The sequence below is a fragment of the Heterodontus francisci genome, chromosome 17, assembly GCF_036365525.1.
Source record: "Heterodontus francisci isolate sHetFra1 chromosome 17, sHetFra1.hap1, whole genome shotgun sequence".
In the NCBI taxonomy this organism is placed as follows: domain Eukaryota; kingdom Metazoa; phylum Chordata; class Chondrichthyes; order Heterodontiformes; family Heterodontidae; genus Heterodontus; species Heterodontus francisci.
The window spans coordinates 13,971,277-13,998,191 of record NC_090387.1 but is presented as its reverse complement, the minus strand read 5'-3'; the positions used below and the strand labels follow the sequence as shown (position 1 = coordinate 13,998,191).

Sequence of the window (26,915 nt, the reverse complement as noted above, 5' to 3'; positions counted from 1 at the left end):
TGTCAATGGTCGATCTCTCTGCTCGAAAGCCACATGGTGCCTCAGGGTAGACACGCTCGGGCAGCTTCTGGAGCCCATTTAAAGCGACTCGAGCAAAGACTTTCCCCACTATGCTGAGCAGGGAGATTCCACGGTAGTTGTTGCAGTCACAACGGTCACCTTTGTTTTTATAGAGGGTGATGATATTGGCATCGCGCATGTCCTGTGGTACTGCTCCCTCGGCCCAGCACAGGCAAAGCAGTTCGTAGAGTGCTGAGAGTATGGCAGGCTTGGCACTCTTGATTATTTCAGGGGTAATGCTGTCCTTCCCAGGGGCTTTTCCGCTGGGTAGAGAATCAATGGCATCATTGAGTTCCGATTTTGTTGGCTGTACGTCCAGCTCATCCATGACTGGCAGAGACTGGGCTGCATTGAGGGCGGTCTCAGGTGACAACATTCTCCCTGGAGTACAGTTCTAGGTAGTGCTCAACCCAGCGGTCCATCTGCTTGCGTTGGTCAGTGATTGTGTCCCCTGATTTAGATTTGAGGGGGGCGATCTTCTTGATGGTTGGCCCAAAAGCTCTCTTAATGCCATCATACATTCCTCTGATGTTTCTGGTGTCTGAGGCCGGCTGAATATGACTGCATAGGTGTTGCCAGTAGTCATTTGCGCAGCGCTTCTGGCTGGTTTAAGTGCTACGAAAGTTAACTCGCTGGGGGCTTTTTTGCAGTTCAGCAGTGCAGTGCGCTTAGCGGCTATGACAGGTTCCAGCTCTTCAAAATGAGATTGAAACCAGTCTGCTTTCCGCTTCACACGTTTGCCATAGGTGGTCATGGCTGACTCAGATGGCGTCTCTGATGTGGGCCCACTTGGTCTCTGCATCCCCTGTGGGAGTGTTTTGAAGGGCTTTTTCAAGTGAATTTAGAAATTTTTTTTTTTTAACAGCTGTGGATAAGAAATTCTGCTCGTGTTGATGCGCGGGTGGCCCTTCTGCTTGGAGTGATGCAGCTTCTTTGGTTTGAGTCTAACCTTGCTGCACACCAGGGAGTGGTCGGTGTCGCAGTCCGCACTGTGGAAGCTGCGTGTGATTTGAACACAGTTTAAGGAGGCTCGCCTTGTGACGATGAGGTCCAGCTGGTGCCAATGACGTGATCTAGGGTGCCTCCAAGAAACCTGGTGACAGGGTTTAGTGTGAAAGAACGAGTTGGTGATGCAGAGATTATGATAAGTACACAACTCAAGCAGTCTCTGTCCATTCTCATTCATCCTTCCAATGCCATAGCGCCCAAGGCAGGAGGGCCATGAGTCATGGTCGGCCCCAACCCTGGCGTTAAAGTCCCCCAGCAGGAACAGATGTTTGGTATTGGGGATGCTACTAATGATATTATGGAGTTCCTCGTAGAACTGGTCTTTATCTTCAGGTGGGGAGCAGTGTGTTGGAGCACAGATGCTGAGTAGGTGTACTGGACCAGAGGCAGTGAGCAGTCGGATGGACAGTATGCGTTCTGAGCCATTTGAAGGTGGCTCTATCATGCTGAGCAAAGAGTTTCTGATGGTGAAGCCCACTCCATGCTGTCTTGGTTCTTCAGGACACATAGTTCTGACGTTCCAGCTTGCAAAATGAAGGGCTGGTACCTTCTTTCCTTTTTTCGTGCTGTTTGGTGCGGTGTTGCAGTCCGCTTTTCGGGCAATGACCCTGAGCTCCAAGCACCCATTGAAGCAGGTGGACTGTGGCGGGACAGAACCTTATTGACCGGGGGCTGTCCGGTTTGAGGCGGGCAGTCGCTGTCCAGTGAAGTGCGATGACCTCTCCCACTGACAGTGGCGCCCAATCTCTACGCCAATTGAGCTGGACTTATAACCCGTAACTGCTGCCTTCCATGTTGTTTCGGTCACTGTAAGGCGACTATGGAGTGACCTCTCCATGGCGCATGCCTGGGCGCCAGTACCAGCAGGAATTCACCGACATTTTGCCACTGGAAACAGAGTAAGTAAGGAGAAACTATCAAAACCCCTCATGGTTTTGAACAACTTCGCTTAATCTTCTTTCCTCCAGGGAAAGTTCCCCAGGTTCTCCAGTCTATCCACGTAAATGAAGTCCCTCATCCCCGGTACCATTTTAGTAAATCACTTTTGTATCCTATCCAAGGCCTTAATATTCTTCCTCAAGTGGTGTCCCCAGAATTGAACACAATACTCCAACTGAGGCCTAACCAGTGTTTTATAGACGTTAATAACTTCCTTGCTTTTATACTCGATTCCTCTCTTTATAAAGGCAAGAATCCCAAATGCTTTTGCAACAGCCTTCTCAATTTATCCTGCCACCTTATTTGCATACAATACATCCCCAGGTATTTCTGTTCCTGCATCCAGTTTAAAATTGTACCATTTAGTTTATATTGCCTCTCCTCATTCTTCCTGCCAAAATGCATCACTTCACACTTCTCTGCTAAATTTCATCTCACTTGTGTCTGCCCATTTCACCGGTCAGTCTGCATCCTTCTGAAGTCTGTTACGATCCTCCGTATTGTTTACTACATTGCGAGTTTGCAGATGACGCAAAACTTTGAATTTTTGCCCTGTATACCAGGCCATTAATATACATCAAAAAGAGCACAGGCTCGAATATCAATCCTTGTGACCACCACTGTATACTTCCCTCCAGTCTGAAACAACAGTTCACCACTACTCTCCGTTTTCTGTCCCTTAGCTAAATTTTGTATTCAATCCTGTCAAATGTTCTTTTAATCCCATGGGCTTCATGGTGTCGCTAACAAGTCTAGTTTGTGGTGCTTCCAACATCTTTTGTATATGAACTTTTGAAAGTCCATATGCAGATCAACCACACCACCCTCATCAAAACCTTTCCATTATTTCAAAGAACTCAGCCAAGTTAGTCAAACACAATTTACCTTTAACAAATGCATGCGAACATTCATTTATTAGCCTATACTTTTCCAAATGGTAATTAATTTTAGTCCTGGACTAGTGTCTCAGTTTCCCTACTCCCGACATTAGGCTGACTGGCCCGTAAATTAGATTTTTTTTTAAATTAGAACATTACAGCGCAGTACAGGCCCTTCGGCCTTCGATGTTGCGCCGACCTGTGAAACCATCTGACCTACACTATTCCATTTTCATCCATATGTTTATCCAATGACCACTTAAATGCCCTTAAAGTTGGCGAGTCTACTACTGTTGCAGGCAGGGCATTCCACGCCCCTACTACTCTCTGAGTAAAGAAACTACCTCTAACATCTGTCCTACATCTATCACCCCTCAACTTAAAGCTATGTCCCCTCGTGTTTGCCATCACCATCCGAGGAAAAAGACTCTCACTATCCACCCTATCTAACCCTCTGATTATCTTATATGTCTCTGTTAAGTCACCTCTCCTCCTCCTTCTCTCCAACGAAAACAACCTCAAGTCCCTCAGCCTTTCCTCGTAAGACCTTCCCTCCATACCAGGCAACATCCTAGTAAATCTCCTCTGCACCCTTTCCAAAGCTTCCACATCCTTCCTATAATGCGGTGACCAGAACTGCACGCAATACTCCAGGTGCGGTCTCACCAGAGTTTTGTACAGCTGCAGCATGACCTCGTGGCTCCGAAACTCGATCCCCCTACTAATAAAAGCTAACACAACATATGCCTTCTTAACAGCCCTATTAACCTGGGTAGCAACTTTCAGGGATTTATGTACCTGGACACCAAGATCTCTCTGTTCATCTACACTACCAAGAATCTTCCCATTAGCCCAGTACTCTGCATTCCTGTTACTCCTTCCAAAGTGAATCACCTCACACTTTTCCACATTAAACTCCATTTGCCATCTCTCAGCCCAGCTCTGCAGCCTATCTATGTCCCTCTGTACCCTACAACATCCTTCGGCACTATCCACAACTCCACCGACCTTCGTGTCATCCGCAAATTTACTAACCCACCCTTCTACACCCTCTTCCAGGTCATTTATAAAAATGACAAACAGCAGTGGCCCCAAAACAGATCCTTGCGGTACACCACTGGTAACTAAACTCCAGGATGAACATTTGCCATCAACCACCACCCTCTGTCTTCTTTCAGCTAGCCAATTTCTGATCCAAAGCTCTAAATCACCTTCAACCCCATACTTCCGTATTTTCTGCAATAGCCTACCATGGGGAACCTTATCAAACGCTTTACTGAAATCCATATACACCACATCCACTGCTTTACCCTCATCCACCTGTTTGGTCACCTTCTCGAAAAACTCAATAAGGTTTGTGAGGCACGACCTACCCTTCACAAAACCGTGCTGACTATCGCTAATGAACTTATTCTTTTCAAGATGATTATAAATCCTGTCTCTTATAACCTTTTCCAACATTTTACCCACAACCAAAGTAAGGCTCACAGGTCTATAATTACCAGGACTATCTCTACTCCCCTTCTTGAACAAGGGGACAACATTTGTTATCCTCCAGTCTTCAGGCACTATTCCTGTCGACAATGACGACATAAAGATCAAGGACAAAGGCTCTGCAATCTCCTCCCTGGCTTCCCAGAGAATCCTAGGATAAATCCCATCTGGCCCAGGGGACTTATCTATTTTCACACTTTCCAAAATTGCTAACACCTCCTCCTTGTGAACCTCAATCCCATCTAGCCTAGTAGTCTGAATCTCAGTATTCTCCTCGACAACATTTTCTTTCTCTACTGTAAATACTGACGAAAAATATTCATTTAACGCTTCCCCTATCTCCTCTGATTCCACACACAACTTCCCACTACTATCGTTGATTGGCCCTAATCTAACTCTAGTCATTCTTTTATTCCTGATATACCTATAGAAAGCCTTAGGGTTTTCCTTGATCCTATCCGCCAATGACTTCTCGTGTCCTCTCCTTGCTCTTATTATCTCTCCCTTTAGATCCTTCCTGGCTCGCTTGTAACTCTCAAGCGCCCTAACTGAGCCGTCACGTCTCATCCTAACATAAGCCTTCTTCTTCCTTTTGACAAGCGCTTCAACTCCTTTAGTAAACCACGGCTCCCTCGCTCGACAACTTCCTCCCTGCCTGACAGGTACATACTTATCAAGGACATGCAGTAGCTGCTCCTTGAATAAGCTCCACATTTCGATTATGCCCATCCCCTGCAGTTTCCTTCCCCATCCTACGCATCCTAAATCTTGCCTAATCGCATCATAATTTCCTTTCCCCCAGCTATAATTCTTGCCCTGCAGTATATACCTGTCCCTGCCCATCGCTAAGGTAAACCTAACCAAATTGTGATCACTATCACCAAAGTGCTCACCAACTTCTAAATCTAACACTTGGCCGGGTTCATTACCCAGTACCAAATCCAATGTGGCATCGCCCCTGGTTGGCCTGTCTACATACTGTGTCAGAAAACCCTCCTGCACACAGTGGACAAAAACTGACCCATCTAAAGTACTCGAACTCTAGTATTTCCAGTCAATATTTGGAAAGTTGAAGTCCTCCATAACTACTACCCTGTTACTCTCGCCCCTGTCGAGAATCATCTTCGCTATCCTTTCCTCTACATCTTTGGAACTATTCGGAGGTCTATAGAAGACTCCCAACAGGGTGACCTCTCCTCTCCTGTTTCTAACCTCGGCCCATACTACCTCAGTAGACGAGTCCTCAAACGTCCTTTCTGCTGCTGTAATACTCTCCTTGATTAACAATGCCACACCCCCTCCTCTTTTACCATCTTCTCTGTTCTTACTGAAACATCCAAATCCCGGAACCTGCAACATCCATTCCTGCCCCTGCTCTACCCATGTCTCCGAAATGGCCACTACATCGAGATCCCAGGTACCACCCCATGCTGCAAGCTCACCCACCTTATTCCGGATGCTCATGGCGTTGAAGTAGACACACTTGAAACCAAGTTCTTGCTTGCCAGTTCCCTCTTGCGTCCTTGTCACCTTATCACTGACCTCACTACTCTCAACATCCTGTACACTGGAACTACAATTTAGGTTCCCATTCCCCTGCTGAATTAGTTTAAACCCCCCCGAAGAGCACTAGCAATTGCCAGATTTATCCCTCTCCCCTTTTTTTAAAACAGAGGTGTAACATTTGCTATCCTCCCATCCTCTGGCACCACCCCTTTATCTGAGGAGGACTGGAAGATTGTGGCCAGAGCCTCCATAAATTCTACCCTTGCTTCTCTCAGTAACCCAGGATGCAGTCCATTTATCAGCGACCATCTTTATATTCATAGCCCCTAGTTTTAAACTCCATCATGGGTGAAAGAAATTGAGCATTACTTCAACAACGACTTAATTTAAAAAAAAAATTTAAAATTTAAATTTACTTATATTTAAATATTTAAAGTGTGTTTAATGTCGTAAAACATCCCAAGGCACTTTAACACTGAGCCACATAAGGAAAGATTAGCGCAGACGATCCAAAGCTTGGTCACACCACACACCATCCTGACTTGGAACTATATCGCTATTCCTTCACAGTCGCTGGGTCAAAATCCTGGAATTCCCTTCTTAACAGCACTGTGGGTGTACCTACCCCACATGGACTGCAGCGGTTCAAGAAGGCAGCTCACCACCACCTTCTCATGGGTAATTAGGGATGGGCAATAAATGCAGGCCTGACCAGCGACGCCCACATCCCATGAAACGAATCACAAAATACATTTTTTTTTTTTTAAATTGGATGCATGTCAGTTGGATAGTGAGAAAGGTTTGGATCTTCTATTCGAGCTCTTGGATAAAATTTGCAAGCAAGGTGATCTGTTAAATGCTGATGCGGCATGGTCAGACTTTGATAGATTTTGGAAAACAGGTTGTTATTCATGAAGGAATAGATCATGGACTTTAAAGACTGTATAAAAGATTGCAGAAATTAAATTTAGAGACCACTGCTTCAGTGCTGGATTTTGCCAAGATGTTACATATGGACCGGCTCCTGGTTCTAACTGGTGTTTGGTTCTCGGAGACAGACTCCCTGTTGGATCAGATGTCTGCTGCCTTGAGAAGTTCCTGGGGAAAGAATCATTTCTTGCAACCTTTGTGGAACAAATGGGACATTCCGCGGTGACACAATGAATAGAGGACTCAATGATTGCTGGATGTTGAAATGGTCCAGTGGTTGAGTTACAGACAGGTAGAATGAGGATGAAAGCATCACAAGCAGATTTGGCAATTACAACAGAAGACAAAATTGGAAAAGCAATAATAGGCGAATGAATCCCAGGAATGCCCAAACAACAGTTACTAAGTGCCAATTATGTCGGTATGAGGGGAGAGCTGGTGAAGGTTGATTGGGTAAATAGACTAAAAGGTATGGTGGTAAATAAACAGCAGGAAACATTTAAAGAAACAATTCAAAATGTTCAACAAAAATAAATTCAATTGAAAACCAAAACCTCAGCGAGAAAGATCCATCTGTGGTTTACTAAGGAAGTTAAGGATGGTATTAGATTAAAAGGAGAGGCTTCTACTGTTGCAAGGAATAGCAGCAAGTCTGAGGATTTGGAATGCTTTAGAAACCAAAGGGTCATTAAAAAGTTGATAAAAAGGGGAAAAACAGAACATGAGGAGAGCAAACTATCCAGAAATATAAAAACAGCTTGTAAGAGCTTTTGCAAGTATATAAAAAGGAAGAGAGTAGCTAAAGTAAATGTTGGTCCCTTAGAAGCAGAGACAGGAAAGATTATCATGGGGAATGAGGAAATGGCAGATATATGTGTTACTAACAGGTACGGAAGATAAGGATAGTTCTCCTATTTCACCTCTCAACTGACCACAGAGTGTTTTTTTTAAAATTAGACTTGTGTTTTAACCTTTGAGTGTTTTAATGGTCAATAAACAGACAAATGACAGGTTTTCTTGTAGGTTTGAAGAAAGATAAATGTTTATTATACAAACCTGAAAATTTGCAACTTCACGTATACAGCACGAGTGCGCAAACACATACACGAAAAGATAGAGATTAAAAGATAGCACGCATTTAGGTTTGGTGTTTTGAAGAACAATTCATTGTGAAAACCTTGTTTGTTTCCCCCGGGAGGAAAAATTTAAGCGATGCAGGTCTGTTTTTCCTTTCCTCCCTGTTACTTAGAGTTAAGCATCGGAGAGTTTCAAGTGGACAAATGTTTTGCTGCAGTCTTGTTTGGTTAAATCTCAGTTGCAGTCTGATGGTGAAGATCCTGTTTCAATCTCTTAGATGGGGAGTTCTCAAAGGTCACCTCTTCATTTCTGCCACGAGGTAGTTTTTAAAAGATGATATTCAACTTTCTTGGCTGGCATAGATCGCTCTCTCAGTCTCCTGGCTGCTGGATTTCTGTCTCTGCTGTTTTCTGCACAGAAAATGTCTTCTTTAAAAAAAAAACTAATCAGGCTTAGTTTCTGTCAGATGACCAAAGTTGCCCTCCCCTGCTCTTTTCATACAATGTCTCTGAAGGTCTGGCCATTGTTAGACAATGGTGTTTGAATGTTGCTCATCTCGGTAAAGTGGTGTTTGGTCACAACTATTATCCTGAGTTTCAATCTGGAGACTCTATGACTGAAAAGGTCATTGTTACTCCAACTGATTGAAAAGGTAGCCATTAATATATCTAAAGCTTTCTTCTGGGCTGGTCCAGACATCATGATGGGTTCAGACTTCTGTCGTGACTATGTATATTTGCAGTACAAGGGACGTCGCATGACCACTTACTCTATTTTGTCTTGTACCTAAAGTGTGTCCATTTTGGGAGGTTAATCCATCAGTTCTTTTTTTGTAGTTCATGATTGCTCTTTGTGTGAGTGAGACACATTGAACAAATATTTTGTGTCCGGCTTCACAATAGAAGACACAAGTTGCATACCAGTAACAGAGGGGAACCTAGGGGCTAATACAAATGAGGAATTAAGGTAATTAATATCAGCAGAGAAACATTACTGGAGAAACTCAAGGGACTCAAATCCAACAAATCCCCGGACTTGATGACCTACATCCTAGGATTCGAAAAGAAATAGCGGATGCACTGGTTATAATTTACCAAAATTCCTTATATTCTGGAACAGTCCCAGCAGATTGGAAGTCAGTAAATGTAGCACCACTATTCAAGAAAGGACAGAAAGAAAAAAAAAAAAACGGAACTATAGGCCAGTTAGCCTGACATCAATCATTGGGAAAGTGCTGGAATCTATTAAGTGTCAGGCAAACCCCACCTGCCAAGACTGAGGCACACATTATTTCGCCACAAGAACATTAAAACTTAAAACTGCAAGCATTGACCGGAAAGACATTTCCATGGCAACAGACAATGTTGAGACAAAGGGAATCCAGCAGTTGCGTCTCCAATACACAGTTTGAGTCATGTGGCTAACTGGCTGTGACAGAGAAATTTGAACCTCCAACCAAGCGTGTGAAGAGACTGTTTTTGAATTTGAACTCCCAACAAAGGAATTGCCAGAGAGCGCCGTGTGCTCAGGGACTGAGAAGGTCTCTTCTGCCTGCCTTCATCTCTTCCCATGGAACTGAATCTTGTGAAAACTTGTGAAACGAAAAGAGAGAAAGGTTTCCTACGTGAACAAAGGTTTAAGACTAATACTGGGCCCCAATGAACCGCAAGACCATATCTTCAAATCAAGGACTACAGCAAGCTCGAGAAACAATAACAAGATATTGCCTCAAACTGCTCTACTTATCTTTTCTTCTGTTCTTTTCTATTCCTATCTGCACATTTATATCGCATGTGCATGCTAGCAGGAGTGCGCCGTATATCTGTTTTAAGGTTTTAATAAATTTCCTCTTTCTGCTTTAAACCAAAGAAAGCCTGTTTGTGCTCAGTTATTTGGCTGATAATTGGGAACTGTGAACAAGGATTCACACAAAGGGGCGCTCAAAACACAATGTGTTTAAAAAATAAAACCCTGTTACAATAAGACCAGGTAAAGACAGCAAAAGACCCCTAGACATTGCTCACCTGGTCGTAACATAAGGAAGTCTTAACAATGCACTTAGAAAAGCACAGTATGATTAGAACAACTTAATATGGTTTTATGAAAGGGAAATGCGATTTGATAAATTTATTAGTTTTTTGAGGATGTAACTAGTAGGGTAGCTAAAGGGGAACCAGTAGATGTAGTATACTTGGATTTCCAAAAGGCATTCAATCAGGTGCCACACAAAAGGTAAATACACAAAATAAGGGCTCATGGAGTTGGGGATAATATATTAGCATGGATAGAGGATTGGCTAATTGACAGGAAGCAGAGAGTAGGGATAAATGGGGCATTTTCAAGTTGGCAAGTTGTGACTAGTGGAGTGCCACAAGAATCAGTGCTGGGGCCTCAGCTATTTACAATCTATATGAATGACTTAGACAAAGAGAGAGAGTAATATATCTTAGTTTTCTGACAATACAAAGCTAGGTGGGAATGCAAGTTGTGAGCAGGACACAGAGAGGCTGCAAAGAGATATAGACAGGTTAAGTGAATGGGCAACAAGGTGGCAGATGGAGTATAATGTGAGCAAGTTTGAGGTTATTTACTTTGGTCATAAGAATAGGAAAGCAGAATATTTTTTAAAAAGGTGTGAAACTTGTAAATGTTGACATTCAGGGAGACTTGGGTGTACTAGTACAAGGAGCACAGAAAGTTAGCATACAGGTATAGCAAGCAATTAGGAAAGAAAATGGCATGTTGGCCTATATTGCAAGGGGATTAGAGTACAAGAATAAAGAAATCTTGCTACAATTGTACATGGCTTAGGAGAGACCACATCTGGAATACGGTGTGCAATTTTGGTTTCCGTATTTAAGAAGAATATGCTTGCATTGGAGGCAGTACAGCAAAGGTTCACTAGATTGGTCCCTGGGATGAGAGGGTTGTCCTATGATGAGATGCTGAGTAAATTGGGTCTATATTTCTGGAGTTTAGAAAAATGACAAGTGATCTCATTGAAACATTCAAGATTATGAAGGGGCTGGACAGGATAGACACCGAGACGTTGTTTCCCCTGACTACGGAATCAAGAATAAGGGAGCGCAGTTTCAGGATAAGGAGTCGATCATTTAGGACTGAGATAAGGAGAAATTTCTTCACTCAAAGGGCTGTGAAACTTTGGAATTCTCTACCCCAGAGGGTCATGGATGCACCATTAATGAATATATTTAAGGCTGAGATGGACAGATTATTGGTCTCTCACGGAATCAAGGGATATGGGGTGTGGATGGGAAAGTGGAGATGAAGCTCAAGATCAGCCATTATCATATTGAATGGCATAGCAGGCTTGAAGGGTCATATGGTCCACTCCTGCTCCTATTTCTTATGTTATGTTCAGGTGCGACTCAAAAGTATCATTATGCAACAAACTGCCCAAAGTGGAGAGGCAGGGTCCTCGAAATGACATGACTCAGAGAATTCCGAGGCAGAAGCCGGAAAATAATGATAAATCTGAACAAATTGTACTAATCACGAGGAGTTTGATTCTTGTGACAAATTCTGTTAGTTGCGGACTCGTTCAACGATGTTGTTCTAGATATTGCTTGCACTTCCATAGTATGTGGAACACATTGGTTAAAATGTTATCTAAATTCACTCAGTAGAACATAAGAAAGCAAGAATCAACACAAGGTTAAGGAATATAAAAGTGCTACTTTAGGTTTGGCAATGACAACACATCGATGTCAGTAACGAGAGCTTGAATTCCACATAAAATAGCTGGAGTGAGCAACTTTATCATCTGTACTGATATAGTCTCTAGTGAGACACCTTTGCTCAAAGATTTTATAGCAGAGCACTTGGAGAACAATGGTAGAATCGGACAGAGTCAGCATGGATTTACAAAAGGGAAATCAGGCTTGACAAATCTATTAGAATTCTTCGAGGATGTAACTAGTAGAGTTGATGAGGGACAGCCAGTGGATGTGGTTTATTTGGACTTTCAGAAGGCTTTCGACAAAGTCCCACATAAGAGATTAGCGTGTAAAATTAAAGCACATGTGATTGGGGGTAGTGTATTGCGATGGATAGAAAATTGGTTGGCAGACAGGAAGCAAAGTGTAGGGATAAATGGGTCTTTTTCCGAATGACAGGCAGTGACTAGTGGGATACCGCAGGGATCGGTGCGAGAACCCCAGCTATTCACAATATATATTAATGATTTAGATGAGGAAACTAAATGTAATATCTCCAAATTTGCAGATAACACAAAGCTGGGTGGAAGGGTGAGTTGTGAGGAGGATGCAGAGAGGCTTCAGGGTGATTTGGACAAGTTGAGTGAGTGGGCAAATGCATGGCAGATGCAGTATAATGTGAGGTTATCCACTTTGGTAGCAAAAACAGGAAGGCAGATTATCTGAATGGCTATAAACTGAGAGAGGGGAATATGCAGCGAGACCTGGGTGTTCTCGTACACCAGTCGCTGAAGGTAAGCATGCAGGTGCAACAGGTGGTAAAAAAGGCAAATGATATGTTGGCCTTCATAGCGAGAGGATTCGAGTACAGGAGCAGGGATGTCTTGCTGCAATTATACAAGGCTTGGTGAGGCCACACCTGGAATATTGTGTGCAGTTTTGGTCTCCTTATCTGAGGAAGGATGTTCTTGCTATAGAGGGAGTGCAGCGAAGGTTTACCAAACTGATTCCCAGGATGGCAGGACTGATATATGAGGAGAGATTGAATCAGTTAGGATTATATTCGCTAGAATTCAGAAGAGTGAGAGGGGTATCTCAAAGAAACGTATAAAATTCTAACAGGACTTGACAGGGTAGATGCAGGAAGAATGTTCCCGATGGTGGGGGAGTCCAGAACCAGGGGTCATAGTCCAATACGGGGTAAACCTTTCAGGACTGAGATGAGGAGAAATTTCTTCACCCAGAGAGTTGTGAGCCTGTGGAATTTGCTATCACAGAAAGCAGTAGAGGCCAAAAACATTGTATGTTTTCAAAAAGCAGTTAGATACAGCTCTTGGGTCTAAAGGGATCAAAGGGTATGGGGCGGAAGCTGGAACAGGCCACTGAGTTGACTGATCAGCCATGAACATAATGAATGGCGGAGCAAGCTCTAAGGGCCAAATGGCCTACTCCTGCTCCTATTTTCTATGTTTGCTGTTGAGTAAACTTTCTAAGAAAACACCACATATGAAACTTGACATGAAGCATGATAAGGCAATTGTTTGGGGATCTGTAGTTTACCTAATCAGGACAATATTGATGTCAAAACCTGATGTTTCTCAGAGTGTGAGGCAAATATTAATGATATCAGGTAATAAGAATCTCAGAAAAAAGCAGTCTCTTAAACTTATGCTATTTGCTCACCCTACTTGTCAAAGATTAAAAACTCTGCTAAAAGATGCAGGTGTGGTTGATGAAGAATATACAAGGCTAACAGAAGAGATTAGTGAGAAGCGTGAAATCTGTAAAAAGCATCGGAGGACGACACCATGCCATATTGTAAGCCTTCCATAGGCATGCAACTTTAACAACGTAGTTGCCTTGGATCTAAAGCGAAGGGACAAAGCCAGAAATATTTTCATTCTACATTTTATAGATTTAATCTTTCTACAATACACAGTAAGGACAAAAGTGATTGTAGACAAAATCATGAAGAAATGGATAGCATTACGACCAAGGCGGGAGGAATGCACTCTTAATTCAGCCCCGCTACTCCACAGGTTACAGCATATTAGTAAAGTTTCCCACCTACCAGAAATTAGCCAAATTAAACACTTTATTTATCCCCCAGAATAAAGCACGACAAACCAGGTTTCTTTAAACAACAAAATTAACTATTTATTAATAAACCAAGTGTAACCAGTTTTAAAAGGTTGTTTTAAGTTGTAAGGGTTTCTTAGGAATAATAAAATAATTAATTGTCACAGTCTGGTAGGATATTTCCAGATTGGTGAGGTGTCCCAAAGTCGAATAGTCAGATGCCACTCGATGTCTCTCCAGGTGAGATTAATGGGTAGGCGTTCAAGGCAATTCCTCTGCAGCAGATGTCATACAGATCTTTCAGCAAAATGTTGTAGCAACAGGTCTGCTTAAATTTTAAAGTAGCAGTCTTAACAGTAGAAATTTTCTTGAGATTTCAAGATCTCCCAAAAACATAAAAGGCAATAGGACTCACTCTTGATGCAGATTTTCCAGAGACTGGAGACAATAGAAATTTTTCTACCTTCAACAATTTAGGCTTCCTCTCAGCAAAGGAGACTTTCTCCAAAGAGAGCAGCAACTCCTCTTTCTCTGGGTCTTCTCTCCAGACATCTTTTTTCTCTCTCCAGGCAGAGCACAGCTTCAACTCAAATGTAAGAATCCTTTTGTAACAAGAGATACAAGCATTCCTTTCTGGGAGAGTTCTTTTTCTGGTCTGCAAACCCAGGTCTCCAACAGTAACTGGTTTTTAGCTGCTCACAGCTCCCTGGTCTCTTTCAAATTGCAGAACTGAAACTTAAAGCTTTCAACAGTGAAATCACAAGTGTTATGACCAGGTGAGCAATGTGTCTAGGGGTCTCTTGCTGTCGTTACCTGGTCTTATTGTAACAGGGTTTAATTTTAAACACTTTTGTTTTTATAAGGTGGCCTTTATACCCCAGGCCCCTTTTATGTCAAGGGGGTCTTTATTCCTCAGGCCCCCTTTATACACATATTTTTAAAATAACTATTAAAAATAAACAAAAAACTCAAATTAAAATGCCATTCTCTGCGTTGACGATGCACTCCAGTCCCTGCGGTGCCCACCGGTCGCGGAAGGTCTCAAGCGTACCAGCGGACACCGCATGCTCCTTTTCCAGGGAACCCGGGCGCGAACGTAACCATGGAAGAGGGGCAGACAATCAGGGAGGACGGACCCCCCGACGGCCCGCAACCTGGACCTGTGAATTGCCACCTTGGCCAGGCCCAGGAGCCGACCGACAAGGAGAATCTCCTCCCAGCCCACGCCCCTCCGCACCGGGTGCCCAAAGATCAGGAGCGTGGGACTGAAGTGCAGCCAGAACTTGAGGAGCAGCCCTTTCAAAATACTCAGAGGGAATTTTAAATACTGTGTTTTGAGCTCCCCCTTTGTGACTCCTTGTTCACAACTTTCCAATTATAAAGCAAATAAATGAGCACAAACTGGTTTTTTTTTGCTTTAAAGCAGAAAGATGAAATTTACTAAACCTTAAACTTAAACCCTAATATGGTTCACGCCTACGGATATATGACGTGCTCACGCTAGCATGCACACATGATATAAACATGCAAAATAGGGACAGAAAAGAGAAGAAAAGATAAATAGAACAGTTTGAGGCAATAACTTGTTACTGTTTCTTGAACTCGCTGTAGTCCTTGATTGAAGTTACATTCTTGTGTTTTATTGGAGCCCAATAATCTTCTTAAAACTTTGGTCACGTAGCAAACCTTTCTCTTTGAGTTTCATGTGTGGTTTTAGTTCCTTGAGATGAGCAGGCAGACATTCTTCCTTCAGTTCCAGGAGCACACGGCATTCTGACTCAAATCCCCTTTGTTGGGAGTTCAAATTTTTTAAAAAACTCCCAAGTTGCCCAGCAGGCTAGTCTCTTCAAAAATCCTTGGTGGGAAGTGCAAATTCTCTGCAACGGCCATAGTTATAGAGTCATAGAGAGATACAGCACTGAATCAGGCCCTTCAGCCCACTGAGTCTGTGCCGACCAACAACCACCTATTTATACTAATCATACATTAATCCTATATTCCCTACCACATTCCCACCATTCTCCTACCACCTACCTACACTAGGGGCAATTTACAATGGCCAATTTACCTATCAACCTGCAAGTCTTTGGCTGTGGGAGGAAACCAGGGCGCCCGAGGGAAACCCACACGGTCACAGGGAGAACTTGCAAACCCCGCACAGGCAGTACCCAGAACCGAACCTGGGTCGCTGGAGCTGTGAGGCTGCGGTGCTAACCACTGCGCCACCCATGTGACTAAAACTGGTCTGACCACTTCTGTGTATTGGGAAGCAACTGCTGGGGCCCCCATTGTTTCAATATTGTCTGGTATTATGCAAATGTCCTTCCAGTCAGGGCTTGCAAATTTAAGTTTCTGTTCATGGGGCAAAATAATGCGTGCCTCAGTCTTGGCAGGTGGGGGTTTGTCTGACACAAGACAATCGTAAATCTTTCTGTTGCTTGAATATGAGTTTTACAGCCTGCGCTTCAAATACCAAGTCAACATTGAGTCACTGTTCACAGAAAGTCCTTTTTTTCGCAGTCTTAAAGGCACACTGACCTCTTAAAGAACAGTACAGCACAGGAACAGGTAATTCAGCCCTCCAAGCCTGCGCCGATCTTGATGCCTGCCTAAACTAACACCTTCTGCACTTTCGGGGCCCATATCCCTCTATTCCCTTCCTATTCATATATTTGTCAAGATGTTTCTTAAACGTCACTATCGTATCTGCTTCCACCACCTCCCCTGGCAGCAAGTTCCAGGCACTCACCACCCTCAGTGTAAAAAAACTTGTCTCGCACATCCCCTCGCACCTTAAACCTATGTCCCCTAGTAACTGACTCTTCCACCCTGGGAAAAAGCTTCTGACTACCCACTCTGTCCATGCCGCTCATAACTTTGTAAGCCTCTATCATGTCACCCCTCCACCTCAGTCGTTCCAGTGAAAACAATCCGAGTTTTTCCAACCTCTCCTCATAGCTAATGCCCTCCAGACCAGGCAACATCCTGGTAAACCTCTTCTGTACCCTCTCCAAAGCCTCCACGTCCTTCTGGTCGTGTGGCGACCAGAATTGCACGCAATATTCTAAGTGTGGCCTAACTAAGGTTCTGTACAGCTGCAACATGACTTGCCAATTTTTATACTCTATGCCCCGACCGATGAAGGCAAGCATGCCGTATGCCTTCTTGACTACCTTATCCACCTGTGTTGCCACTTTTAGTGACCTGTGGACCTGTACGCCCAGATCTCTCTGCCTCTCAATACTCCTAAGGGTTCTGCCATTTACTGTATACCTCCCACCTGTATTAGACCTTCCAAAATGCATTACCTCACATTTGTCCGGATTAAACTCCATCTGCCATTTCTCCGCCCAAGTCTCCAACCGATCTAGATCCTGCTGTATCCTCTGACAATCCTCATCATTATCCGCAACTCCACCAACCTTTTTGTCGTCCACAAACTTACTAATCAGACCAGCTACATTTTCCTCCAAATCATTGATATATACCACAAACAGCACTGATCCCTGCGGAACACCACTAGTCACATCCCTCCATTCAGAAAAACACCCATCCACTGTTACCCTCTGTCTTCTGTGACTGAGCCAGTTCTGTATCCATCTTGCCAGCTCACCTCTGATCCCGTGTGACTTCACCTTTTGCACCAGTCTGCCATGCGGGACCTTGTCAAAGGGTTTACTGAAGTCCATATAGACAACATCCACCGCCCTTCCCTCATCAATCATCTTTGTCACTTCCTCAAAAAACTCAATCAAATTAATAAGACACGACCTCCCCTTCACAAAACCATGCTGTCTCTCGCTAATAAGTTCGTTTGTTTCCAGATGGGAGTAAATCCTGTCCCGAAGAATCCTCTCTAATAGTTTCCCTACCACTGACGTAAGGCTCACCGGCCTATAATTTCCTGGATTATCCTTACCACCCTTCTTAAACAAAGGAACAACATTGGCTATTCTCCAGTTCTCTGGGACCTCACCTGTAGCCAATGAGGATGCAAAGATTTCTGTCAAGGCCCCAGCAATTTCTTCCCTTGCCTCTCTCAGTATTCCAGGGTAGATCCCATCAGGCCCTGGGGACTTATCTACCTTAATGCCTTGCAAGACATCCAACACCTCCTCCTTTTTGATAATGAGATGACTGAGACTATCTGCACTCCCTTCCCTCGGCTCATCATCCCCCAAGTCCTTCTCCTTGGTGATTACGGATGCAAAGTACTCATTTAGCACCTCACCCATTTCCTCTTATGATAATAGGGACCAGACTTGGGGCACAAGCAAAGTTTCTGACTGATAATGGATGGGAATTTGCCAACGTTGAGTTCAGAGACATGTGTGAAAACATGAACATTATAGTCATGAATACTGCAGCTGAAAGTCCTTTCAGCCATGGCCTCTGTGAAAGGAATCATGCAGTAATCAATGAAATGCTGCATAAAATCTTGGCTGATGAACCAGACTGCAAAATGACAACTGCCCTGGCATTGGTTCCTGCAATCAGTCTATGGACGAAATCCAAAATTGCATTCTGTGCTGTGCAATAATCCTCCTGCTCTTTAAAGGAACAATCAGTTCAATTTTTTTTGCACATTTGAATGCTTTACATGCAAGGAGATCGGCTTTCATCAAGGCGGAGTCCTTTGAGGAAATTCAGACAGCTCTGAGGCATCATACAAAACAATCTGTGAAAGAATTTAATCCAGGAGATTTGGTTTCCAAACATATGAATTAGGGGCACAAGTAGGCCATTCGGCCCCTCAATAATGTTTGTGTTTCGAATTCCACACTCCCATCTACCCCTGATAACTTTAGATTCTTGTTAGGCAAGGGAATCAATCTACCTCTGCCTTAAAAATATTCAATGACCCGCCTCCACCACCTTCTGTGGCAGCGAGTTCCAAAGCCGCACACCCTCAGACAAAAGATTTCTCCTCATCTCTGTCCTAAAAGGTGACCCCTAGTTTTAAAAACAGTGTCCCCTAGTTCTGGACTCACACACAAGAGGAAACTTCCTTTCCACATCCATCTTGTCAAGACCGTTCAGGATCTTATATACTTCAATCAAGTCCTCCCTCACTCTTCTAAACTCCAGTGAAAGCAAGCCCAGTCTGTCCAACCTTTCCTCATAAGACAACCCGCTCATTTCAGGTATCAATCTAGTAAACCTCCTCTGAACCGCCTCCAATGCATTTACATCCTTCTTTAAATAAGGAGAACAAAACAGCACACAGTATTCGAGATGTGGACTCACTAATGCCCTGTATAACTGAAGCATAACAACCTTACTTTGATTTTCAATTCCTCTCCTAATAAAGGATAGCATTCCATTAGTCTACTTTATTACTTGCTGTACCTGCATACTAACTTTTTGTGACTCATGCACTAGAACACCGAGATCCCCCTGCACCCCAGAATTTGTTTTTGTTTTGTTTTAGAGATACAGCACTGAAACAGGCCCTTCGGCCCACCGAGTCTGTGCCGACCATCAACCACCCATTTATACTAATCCTACACTAATTCCATATTCCTACCACATCCCCACCTGTCCCTATATTTCCCTACCACCTACCTACACTAGGGGCAATTTATAATAGCCAATTTACCTATCAACCTGAAAGTCTTTTGGCATGTGGGAGGAAACCGGAGCACCCGGAGGAAACCCACGCAGACACAGGGAGAACTTGCAAACTCCACACAGGCAGTATCCAGAATTGAACCCGGGTCCCTGGAGCTGTGAGGCTGCGGTGCAAACCACTGTGCCACTGTGCCGCCCTAATTCTTCAGTCGTTCTCTGTTTAAGTAATACTTTGTGTCATGCTAGGCCCCCACCTGCCAAGAATGAGGCACATGAATTTTGTCATGAACATTGATTTGAAACTGTTACTGGAGTGAAGAAAGGACTTGTTAAACAGATCAGCCGTGGCTGGAAAGACATTTGCACATTAACAGACAGTGTTTGGAAGGACAATGCACCCGTTCCCTGACACATTCAACCCACAATGGACTTTTGATCACCAGACATTGAAGGTGGGGGAGCTCGCATTCCAGGTTGACTGCCAAGATGGCCGAATACACAAACGGACGTGGCCAAACCAGCTAGTCACATGACTAACCTGCTGGGCAACCTGAGTTTTTTGAATTTGTACAAACAGTTTTTGAAAGCAGTTTGCTCCTGGACTGAGAAGATCTCTCACCTGTCTGTTCCCATCTCTTTCTCACAAGCCTCTGAATCCACTGAAGACACATGAACCCCAAAAGAGAAAAGTCTCCTACAGCAAATAATGTTTAAAAATAATACTGGGGCCCAACAGAAAGCAAGATCTACCTACAATCAGGGACACTACGGTGAGCTCGAAGAACTGTAACAATTCTTCAGATACTGCCTCAAAACCTTTCCACTTTATTTTTCTTCTGCTTTTTTCTGTCTCTATTTGCATGCGTGTATCGCGTGTGCATGCCAGCGTGGGGCGCAGCGTGTATCTGTAGGCGCTAACTGAATTAGAGTTTAAGTTCATTAAATTTCAACTTTTCTTCTTTAAACCCAAGAAAGCCTGTTTGTGTTGGTTTCTTTGCCTTATAATTGGAAAACGGTGAACAAGGATAAACCAAGGGGGAGTTCAGAACACCGTCCGTTTAAAATTAAACCCTGTTACAGCAAGACCAGGTGAAGGCTGAAAGGGAATCCTAGACCTCTTTCTCACCTGGTCGTAACACTGCTTTTGTATTCTTCCTGCCAAAGTGAACAACTTCACATTTTCCTACATTATACTCCATCTGCCAGACTTTTGCCCACTCACTCAACATAACTATATCGGTCTGCAACCTCTTTGTGTCCTCTTCACAACATACTTTTCTACCTATCTCTGTGTCATCTGCAAATTTAGCTACCAGGCCATCGCTCCCCTCATCTAAGTCATTGATATAAATTGTAAAAAGTTGAGGCCCCAGCACAGAACCCTGTGGGACTCCACTCGTCACATCCTGCCACTCAGAAAAAGATCCATTTATGCAGACTCTCTGTTTTCTGCCAGTCAGCCAATCTTCTATCCATGCTAATATGTTACCCCCTTCACCATGAGCTCCTACTTTGTGCAATAACCTTTTATGTGACACCTTGTCAAATGCCTTCTGGAAATCCAAGTACAGTAGGTCAATGGGCTCCCCTTTATCTACAGCGCATGATACTCCTTCAAAGAGCTTGAATAATTTGGTTAACCATGATTTCCCTTTCATAAAACCATGCTGACTATTCCCGATTACCTTGAGTTTTTCTAAATGCCTAGCTATAACCTCCTTAACGATCGATTCTAACACCTGCCCCATGACAGACGTCAAGCTAACTGGCTTATAGTTACCCATTTTCTGCCTCTTGGTAATTTCACCAAGTTCCTCTCTTCCTTTCACCTCCTGATTTACAGCTATTACCGGAATGTTTTTTGTATCCTTTGTAGTGAAGACAGAAGCAAAATATTTGTTCATTTCATCTGCCATTTCCTTATTATCTACTATTAACTCCCCATTCTCACTCTCTAGAGGACCAACCAACACTCACTTTACTTACTCTTTTCCTTTTTAAATACCTGCAGAAACTCTTGCTATCTGTTTTTACATTTCCATCCAGCTCCCTCTCATACTCTAATTTCTTTCGCCTGATTAACCTTTTAGTCATTCTCTGCCGTTCTTTATATTCTGACCAATCATCTGACCTGCCACTCATCTTTGTGCAATTATATGCTTTTTCCTTAAGTTTGATGCTTTTCTTAACTTCTTTGGTTAACCACAGATGGTGGGTCCTCCCCTTAGAACTTTTCTTCATAGTAGGAATATACTTATTCTGAAATTACCCCTTAAATGTATAATATAAGATAGAGGGTCGTAGGGAATGGATGGCCCTGGTAATAGGTTGTAACTAAGACAGTAGTTATCAAATTGTTGAGGCTCATTCCTCATGACTGATTACAAAATCTCAGACTGTGAGCAGCTGGTAGAAGTAAAGAAGGCACCTTGTACCTCAGTTGTTCATACATTTTGTGGTGATAGTCCTGAGGAACAGAATACAGTCAATCAAGGAATAGTGGCAATGTGAGTGATCATGATGCACAGGACAGAGCTATCGCATCCAAAGGCTAATTGCCCAGAGTGGGTACTCAGGTGACATATATTCCAAAGGGGTCTAATGAATGGAGGGATGTGACAATTGTGGGGCATGCAGAAAAAGCTACTGGCAAGTTTAAATATAGGTTGAATGTTCAGGATGATGGCCAAGAAGAGAGGTCCATGGACTGGCAGAATGGACTGAAAGAGTGGAGAGTAAAAAAAAAAAATCGCAGCGCAAGTTCTAATAGTGACTCTTGTGTCAGTAAACAATCATGTAATGGAAAAAGAGTAACCGACAGTGCAAGAGGGGGATCTCACAGTAGGAGTAGCAGACAGACATCAAGGTGCAAGTAAAGGCCTTGTTTGAATAGATTACACAATGAAATGAAGACTACAGAACAGTCTCGGAACAGAGCCAGACACAGAAGTCCACATGACCATGAAGTTTAGGTGGCTGCCAATAAACCTGAGAATAAATTAGTATGAGGGGTAAAATGAAAGGAATTAGATAGTTGGAGAGAGTTTGGCATTTATTCTGAGATACCAGGTATGGGGCAGCCAGCTTTGTCACATAGATGGATTGTACTGAAAAGGTCCTTGTAGATGGGACTTATAAAGCTAAAGCAAGATTGGCTACTAGGGGTTTTGAAGAGCAACAGGGTGATACAGATGTTAGAGTGGACTCTCCCACAGCTGGAAAAGTAATCTTGAAAATCTTTTTAGGTCTTATGGCCACATATTTATGGGGGTGTAGATCACTTTACATAAAAGCTGCATTTTTGCAGAGCGATACTTTTCAGAGAGAAGTGTTTCTGAAACTGCCCAAAGAGGCAGCAAATGCAGAAGGGAAACTATGAAAACTAAACACATGCCTCTACAGCCCGAATGACGCTTCCAGGGTGTGGTATGTTTTGGTGAGATCGGTTTTGCTGAAAATAAGTTGTGTTCAACTAAATGCAGATCACACAATGTTTTATTGGTATCATAAAGGGAAACTTTCTGGCATCTTCGTGATGCATTCTTACAAGGTGGTGCTGCGGACTTTGAGAAATGTGTTCTTAGTAAGATTAGAGTAGAACTTAAGATTGAGAGTCAGGCTTCTGAGGCTTTTAAATATATTGGTTTACATATTAAGCAGAGTAGACCTGGAATAACTTTAAATCAACAATCCTATTTGGAAAGTGTTATTCCCCTCCCAGTTAATCATGCTAAGTCATCACAGAAAGATGATGTTAAATCTAAAGAAGAGACAGAGAAATTGTGAAGATTCATTGGTCAGTTGAACTGGTTGTGCACTCAGACTAGACCAGACGCTAGTTTTGATTTGTTGGAGTTAAGAACAATGATGAAACACCCTAAAATTGAGAATGTTTAAAGGAAAACAATGCAAAAATTAAATCTGGAAAAATGCATACTTAAGTTCTCATCCTTAGGTGACCTAAAGAATATGAAACTAGTTATTTGTAGTGATATTTCACATGCTAATCTTCCTTTTGGGCATTTGAGTGCAGCTGGTTTCTTAATATTTCTGATGGGTAAAAATGGGAAATGTTGTCCTTTAGTTTGGAAAGCTAAGAAAATAAAAAGTTGTTACAGTACTTTAGCCTCCGAAACACTGGCTCTCATTGAGGCAATGGATATGGGATTCTATTTGTCAAATATTTTAAGAAAGATTCTATAAAAGGGGCATTCTGAAGATAGTATATCCATTGAATATTATATAGATAATTGTTCATTGCGGAATAATGTACATTCTACAAAAAGTGAATGAGAAAAGCTTACGGATTGACCTTGCTGGCTTGAAACAAATGCTGGAGAGAAAGGAAAACTCTAAAATTAAATGGGTTGATGCAAGTCATCAACTGTTTTAGAAAAATAAACGTGTGTATGACGAAACTGTTAGGGGGTCCTAGAGGAGGGTCATCTCATAACATAAAGCTTTGTACAGAATATGAAAATTTTTGACTTGTTTTGAAATTTTGTTTGTGCATATTAACTTTCAAGTTTTCTTTAAAGAGAAAGAATGGAATCTGATAACTATATATCAATTGTGTTTAATTATTTGCAGGTGGTTGATTTATGAGGCATATACTTGTAATGTTTCATGCTGAAAATAAATGTTAGACTGAGTAAAGATTGGCTCCAGTACTATCCTTCACCAACTGGCTTTCTGGAGCATAACATCAATCTTAGTGACAAAGAAATCTATGAGCTCTCGCACTTGACAAAATAGTGAGAAATTCAGATCTTTTAAAGATCAGAAGCAACTTTAAATTACTGATGAACAATATTTAATGTTCACAATCTACTGTGTTTCTGTTCATATTACCTTGATAAAACACACACACAATGGCGCAGTGGTTAGCACCGCAGCCTCACAGCTCCAGCGACCCGGGTTCAGTTCTGGGTACCGCCTGTGCAAAGTTTGTAATTTCTCCCTCTGACCGTATGGGTTTCCGCCGGGTTCTCCGGTTTCCTCCCACAGCCAAAGACTTGCAGTTGATAGGTTGGCCATTGTAAATGGCCCCTAGTATAGGTAGGTGGTAGGAGAATTGAGGGAAGGTGGGGATGTGGTAGGGAATATGACATTAATGTAGGATTAGTATAAATGGGTCAGCACAGACTCAGTGGGTTGAAGGGCCTGTTTCAGTGCTGTATCTCTCTCGAGACATAAGTATTTTCTGACAATGTGATCTTTTCTAGAATTTTCAACAGACATCAGGAATTACCAGGATAGCCCACATTATTTCCAATATATCTGAGTAAAAGAGGCTTTTTTTTTTTAAAAGGAGCAAAATTAGGAAACACTTCTTCATGCAAAGTGTGATAGAAGTTTGGAATCCTCTTCTGCTAATGGCAATTGATGCAGGATCAATTGTTAATTTTAAAACAGAGATTGATAGATTTGTCTTAACCAAAGGTATCAAAAGGATATGGGGTAAAGCCGGGTATATGGAGTTAGGTTACAGATCAGCCACTTAATGGTGGAACAGGCTCAAGGGGCTAAATGATCTACTCCTATTCCTATGTTCCCATTATTCACTCAGATACCTTGGTACACGCAATCTTGTTTTGATTCATAGAGAGCAAAAGATTTGCCCGTGGATGTGAAATTTGGCACTCGAAGTGAGGAAAAAGAAAAACTATCTGGAAGAGGCTTGAATCGTAATACTAACATTTATCACCTCGATATTAAGACTCCTCACTATAAGCAGTGCAACAAAATATATTTAAATAAAAACTATAAAAAAAGCATGCAAAACAAGACATGACAAAATGAATTATAATCACAGGATCTCATTTTGCTACAGCGGAATATTTTTTTTTAATAGAACATAATGCTCACAGTCCTATCCTCTGTGCCAACTGGACATTTAAGCAAATAAGAAAAGGTGGACAATGCAAAGTGACCGAGGAAAAAGAAACCATTCAATAAAGCACAATACTGCTGCCAGTTGATCTGTTTATAGGAACAGGAGTAGGCCATTCCATTCCGAGCCTGCTTCCTCATTCAAGTCAAACATGACTGATCGCGAATCTGTTTCCCTGCCTTTATTCCAGATCTCCTGAACTCAGTCTTGTAAGCTCCAATTGTCTCCCAGCATCCACAGCCTTTTGGGGAAGAAAATTAGATCTCTCCTACCCTTCGTGCGTAAAAGCACTTCTTGACTTCCCTTCAAAGTGGCTAGCTCTAATTTTGAGATTATGTCCCCTGGTTCTAGATTCTCCACCCACAGAAATAGATGCTTTCTATCTGCTCAAATGAATCCTTTGACTATCTTAAACTGAATGCCTTCAGACGTTACCAATGATCTTTAAATGCAGGTACATGTCTGAAACATTAGTTAGTGAGGCAACTTTCGCTGTATTGCCCCAAATCATTCAGGGCACAAGAGGCAATTTACCAAATGTAGTCCTGCAGACGGCAATACAATAAGGTCAAACAACCTCACTACATCATGAAATTCTGGGATAGCACTGACCTCAAGGGGCAGATAGCTGTTGAAACAAATGCCCTAGGCCTTCAGTGTTGGATTTTCCACCGAAAATGACAAAACTGGGAGGGAGAGGGAACCGAAGGAGCTTTCCAATTTTAACATATGCTGAAAATGTAAGAATTCAAAAATGATGATTTGCTCACAATACATATTCAGTTTCCTGCAATCTGTGGGAATGAATCAGGTGTGCAATAAATTGTTCACAATGAATGTCAGAAACGTTACTCAAAGTTAAGGCCATTTGGCAAATGCGAGTCAGAAGAAATTTCAATCAAGTGCACTTCAAATAGACCGCTGAGTCAAAAATCACAACGTAATATCTGCAAATTGCAAAATCAACTGCACCAGTCACAGCGGTTAGCAACGACCCGCAATGGCACTGTAAGCAGTGAATGCTGTCCGAATGCCTGTTGAATGCCAGCCCACCCGAAGCAAATGCACCGATAGATACAGAAACAAGGCTAAATAAAATGAAATGCACATATTCAAAGCGATAAGTGCTCACCAGCAGTCCCGAAGCCATTGCAAACCTATGCTGATCGACAGCGCCGACCAGGATTTTGAATGGCTGATGAATTGTAGCAGCGTCAGCTGGAGACTGTCCGTACTGACCTGCAGGGAAAAGGGCAGCAGCTGAACGGCTCAGCGCTGTCACTGCGGCTGCAGCCAGCCGGGGAGCGGGGATACCGGCTGACGTCACCGCGGACACCTGTCAATCACTGTCGCCGTCTCCCTGGCAACGCCAGCCGCGCCGGGTTCCCCCCTCCCCGCGCGCCCACTTGCTCCCCTCTTGGCAGGTGCCTCCGAACGTCACCGCGCACCTGGCCGAGTCTCCGCCCCCTCGCTACCTTTTTTCTATTCATTCATGGGATGTCGGCATTACTCTCGAGGCCAGCATTTATTGCCCATCCCTAATTGCCCTTGAGAAGGTAGGAGTGAGCTGCCAATTTCAACTGCTGCAGTCCATGGGGGGTAGGTACACCCACAGTGCTGTTAGGAAGGGAATTCCAGGATTTTGACCCAGTGACAGTGAAGGAATGGAGATATAGTTCCAAGACAGGATGGTGTGTGACTTGGATGGGAACTTGCAGGTGGTGGTGTTCCCATGCATCTGCTGCCCTTGTCCTTCCAGTTGGTAGAGGTCCCGGGTTTTGAAGGTGCTGTCTAAGGAGCCTT

The 26,915-nt window shown here is 43.0% G+C and overlaps 1 protein-coding gene across 3 annotated transcripts in view; it reads right to left on the bottom strand.

The window, feature by feature from the left end:
* Positions 1-26,486, bottom strand: part of LOC137378723 (hypoxanthine-guanine phosphoribosyltransferase-like) — an 86,814-nt gene extending 60,328 nt beyond the window's left edge. The window contains exon 1 of one of the 3 annotated variants that reach the window (XM_068049081.1): positions 26,245-26,486. In XM_068049081.1, coding sequence (XP_067905182.1) covers positions 26,245-26,262 — 18 coding nt within the window. In that variant the 5' untranslated portion in view covers positions 26,263-26,486. The remainder of the gene's footprint in view (positions 1-26,244) is intronic. The other 2 variants (XM_068049082.1, XM_068049083.1) reach the window with 2 other exon arrangements.
* Positions 26,487-26,915: the final 429 nt, after the last annotated feature.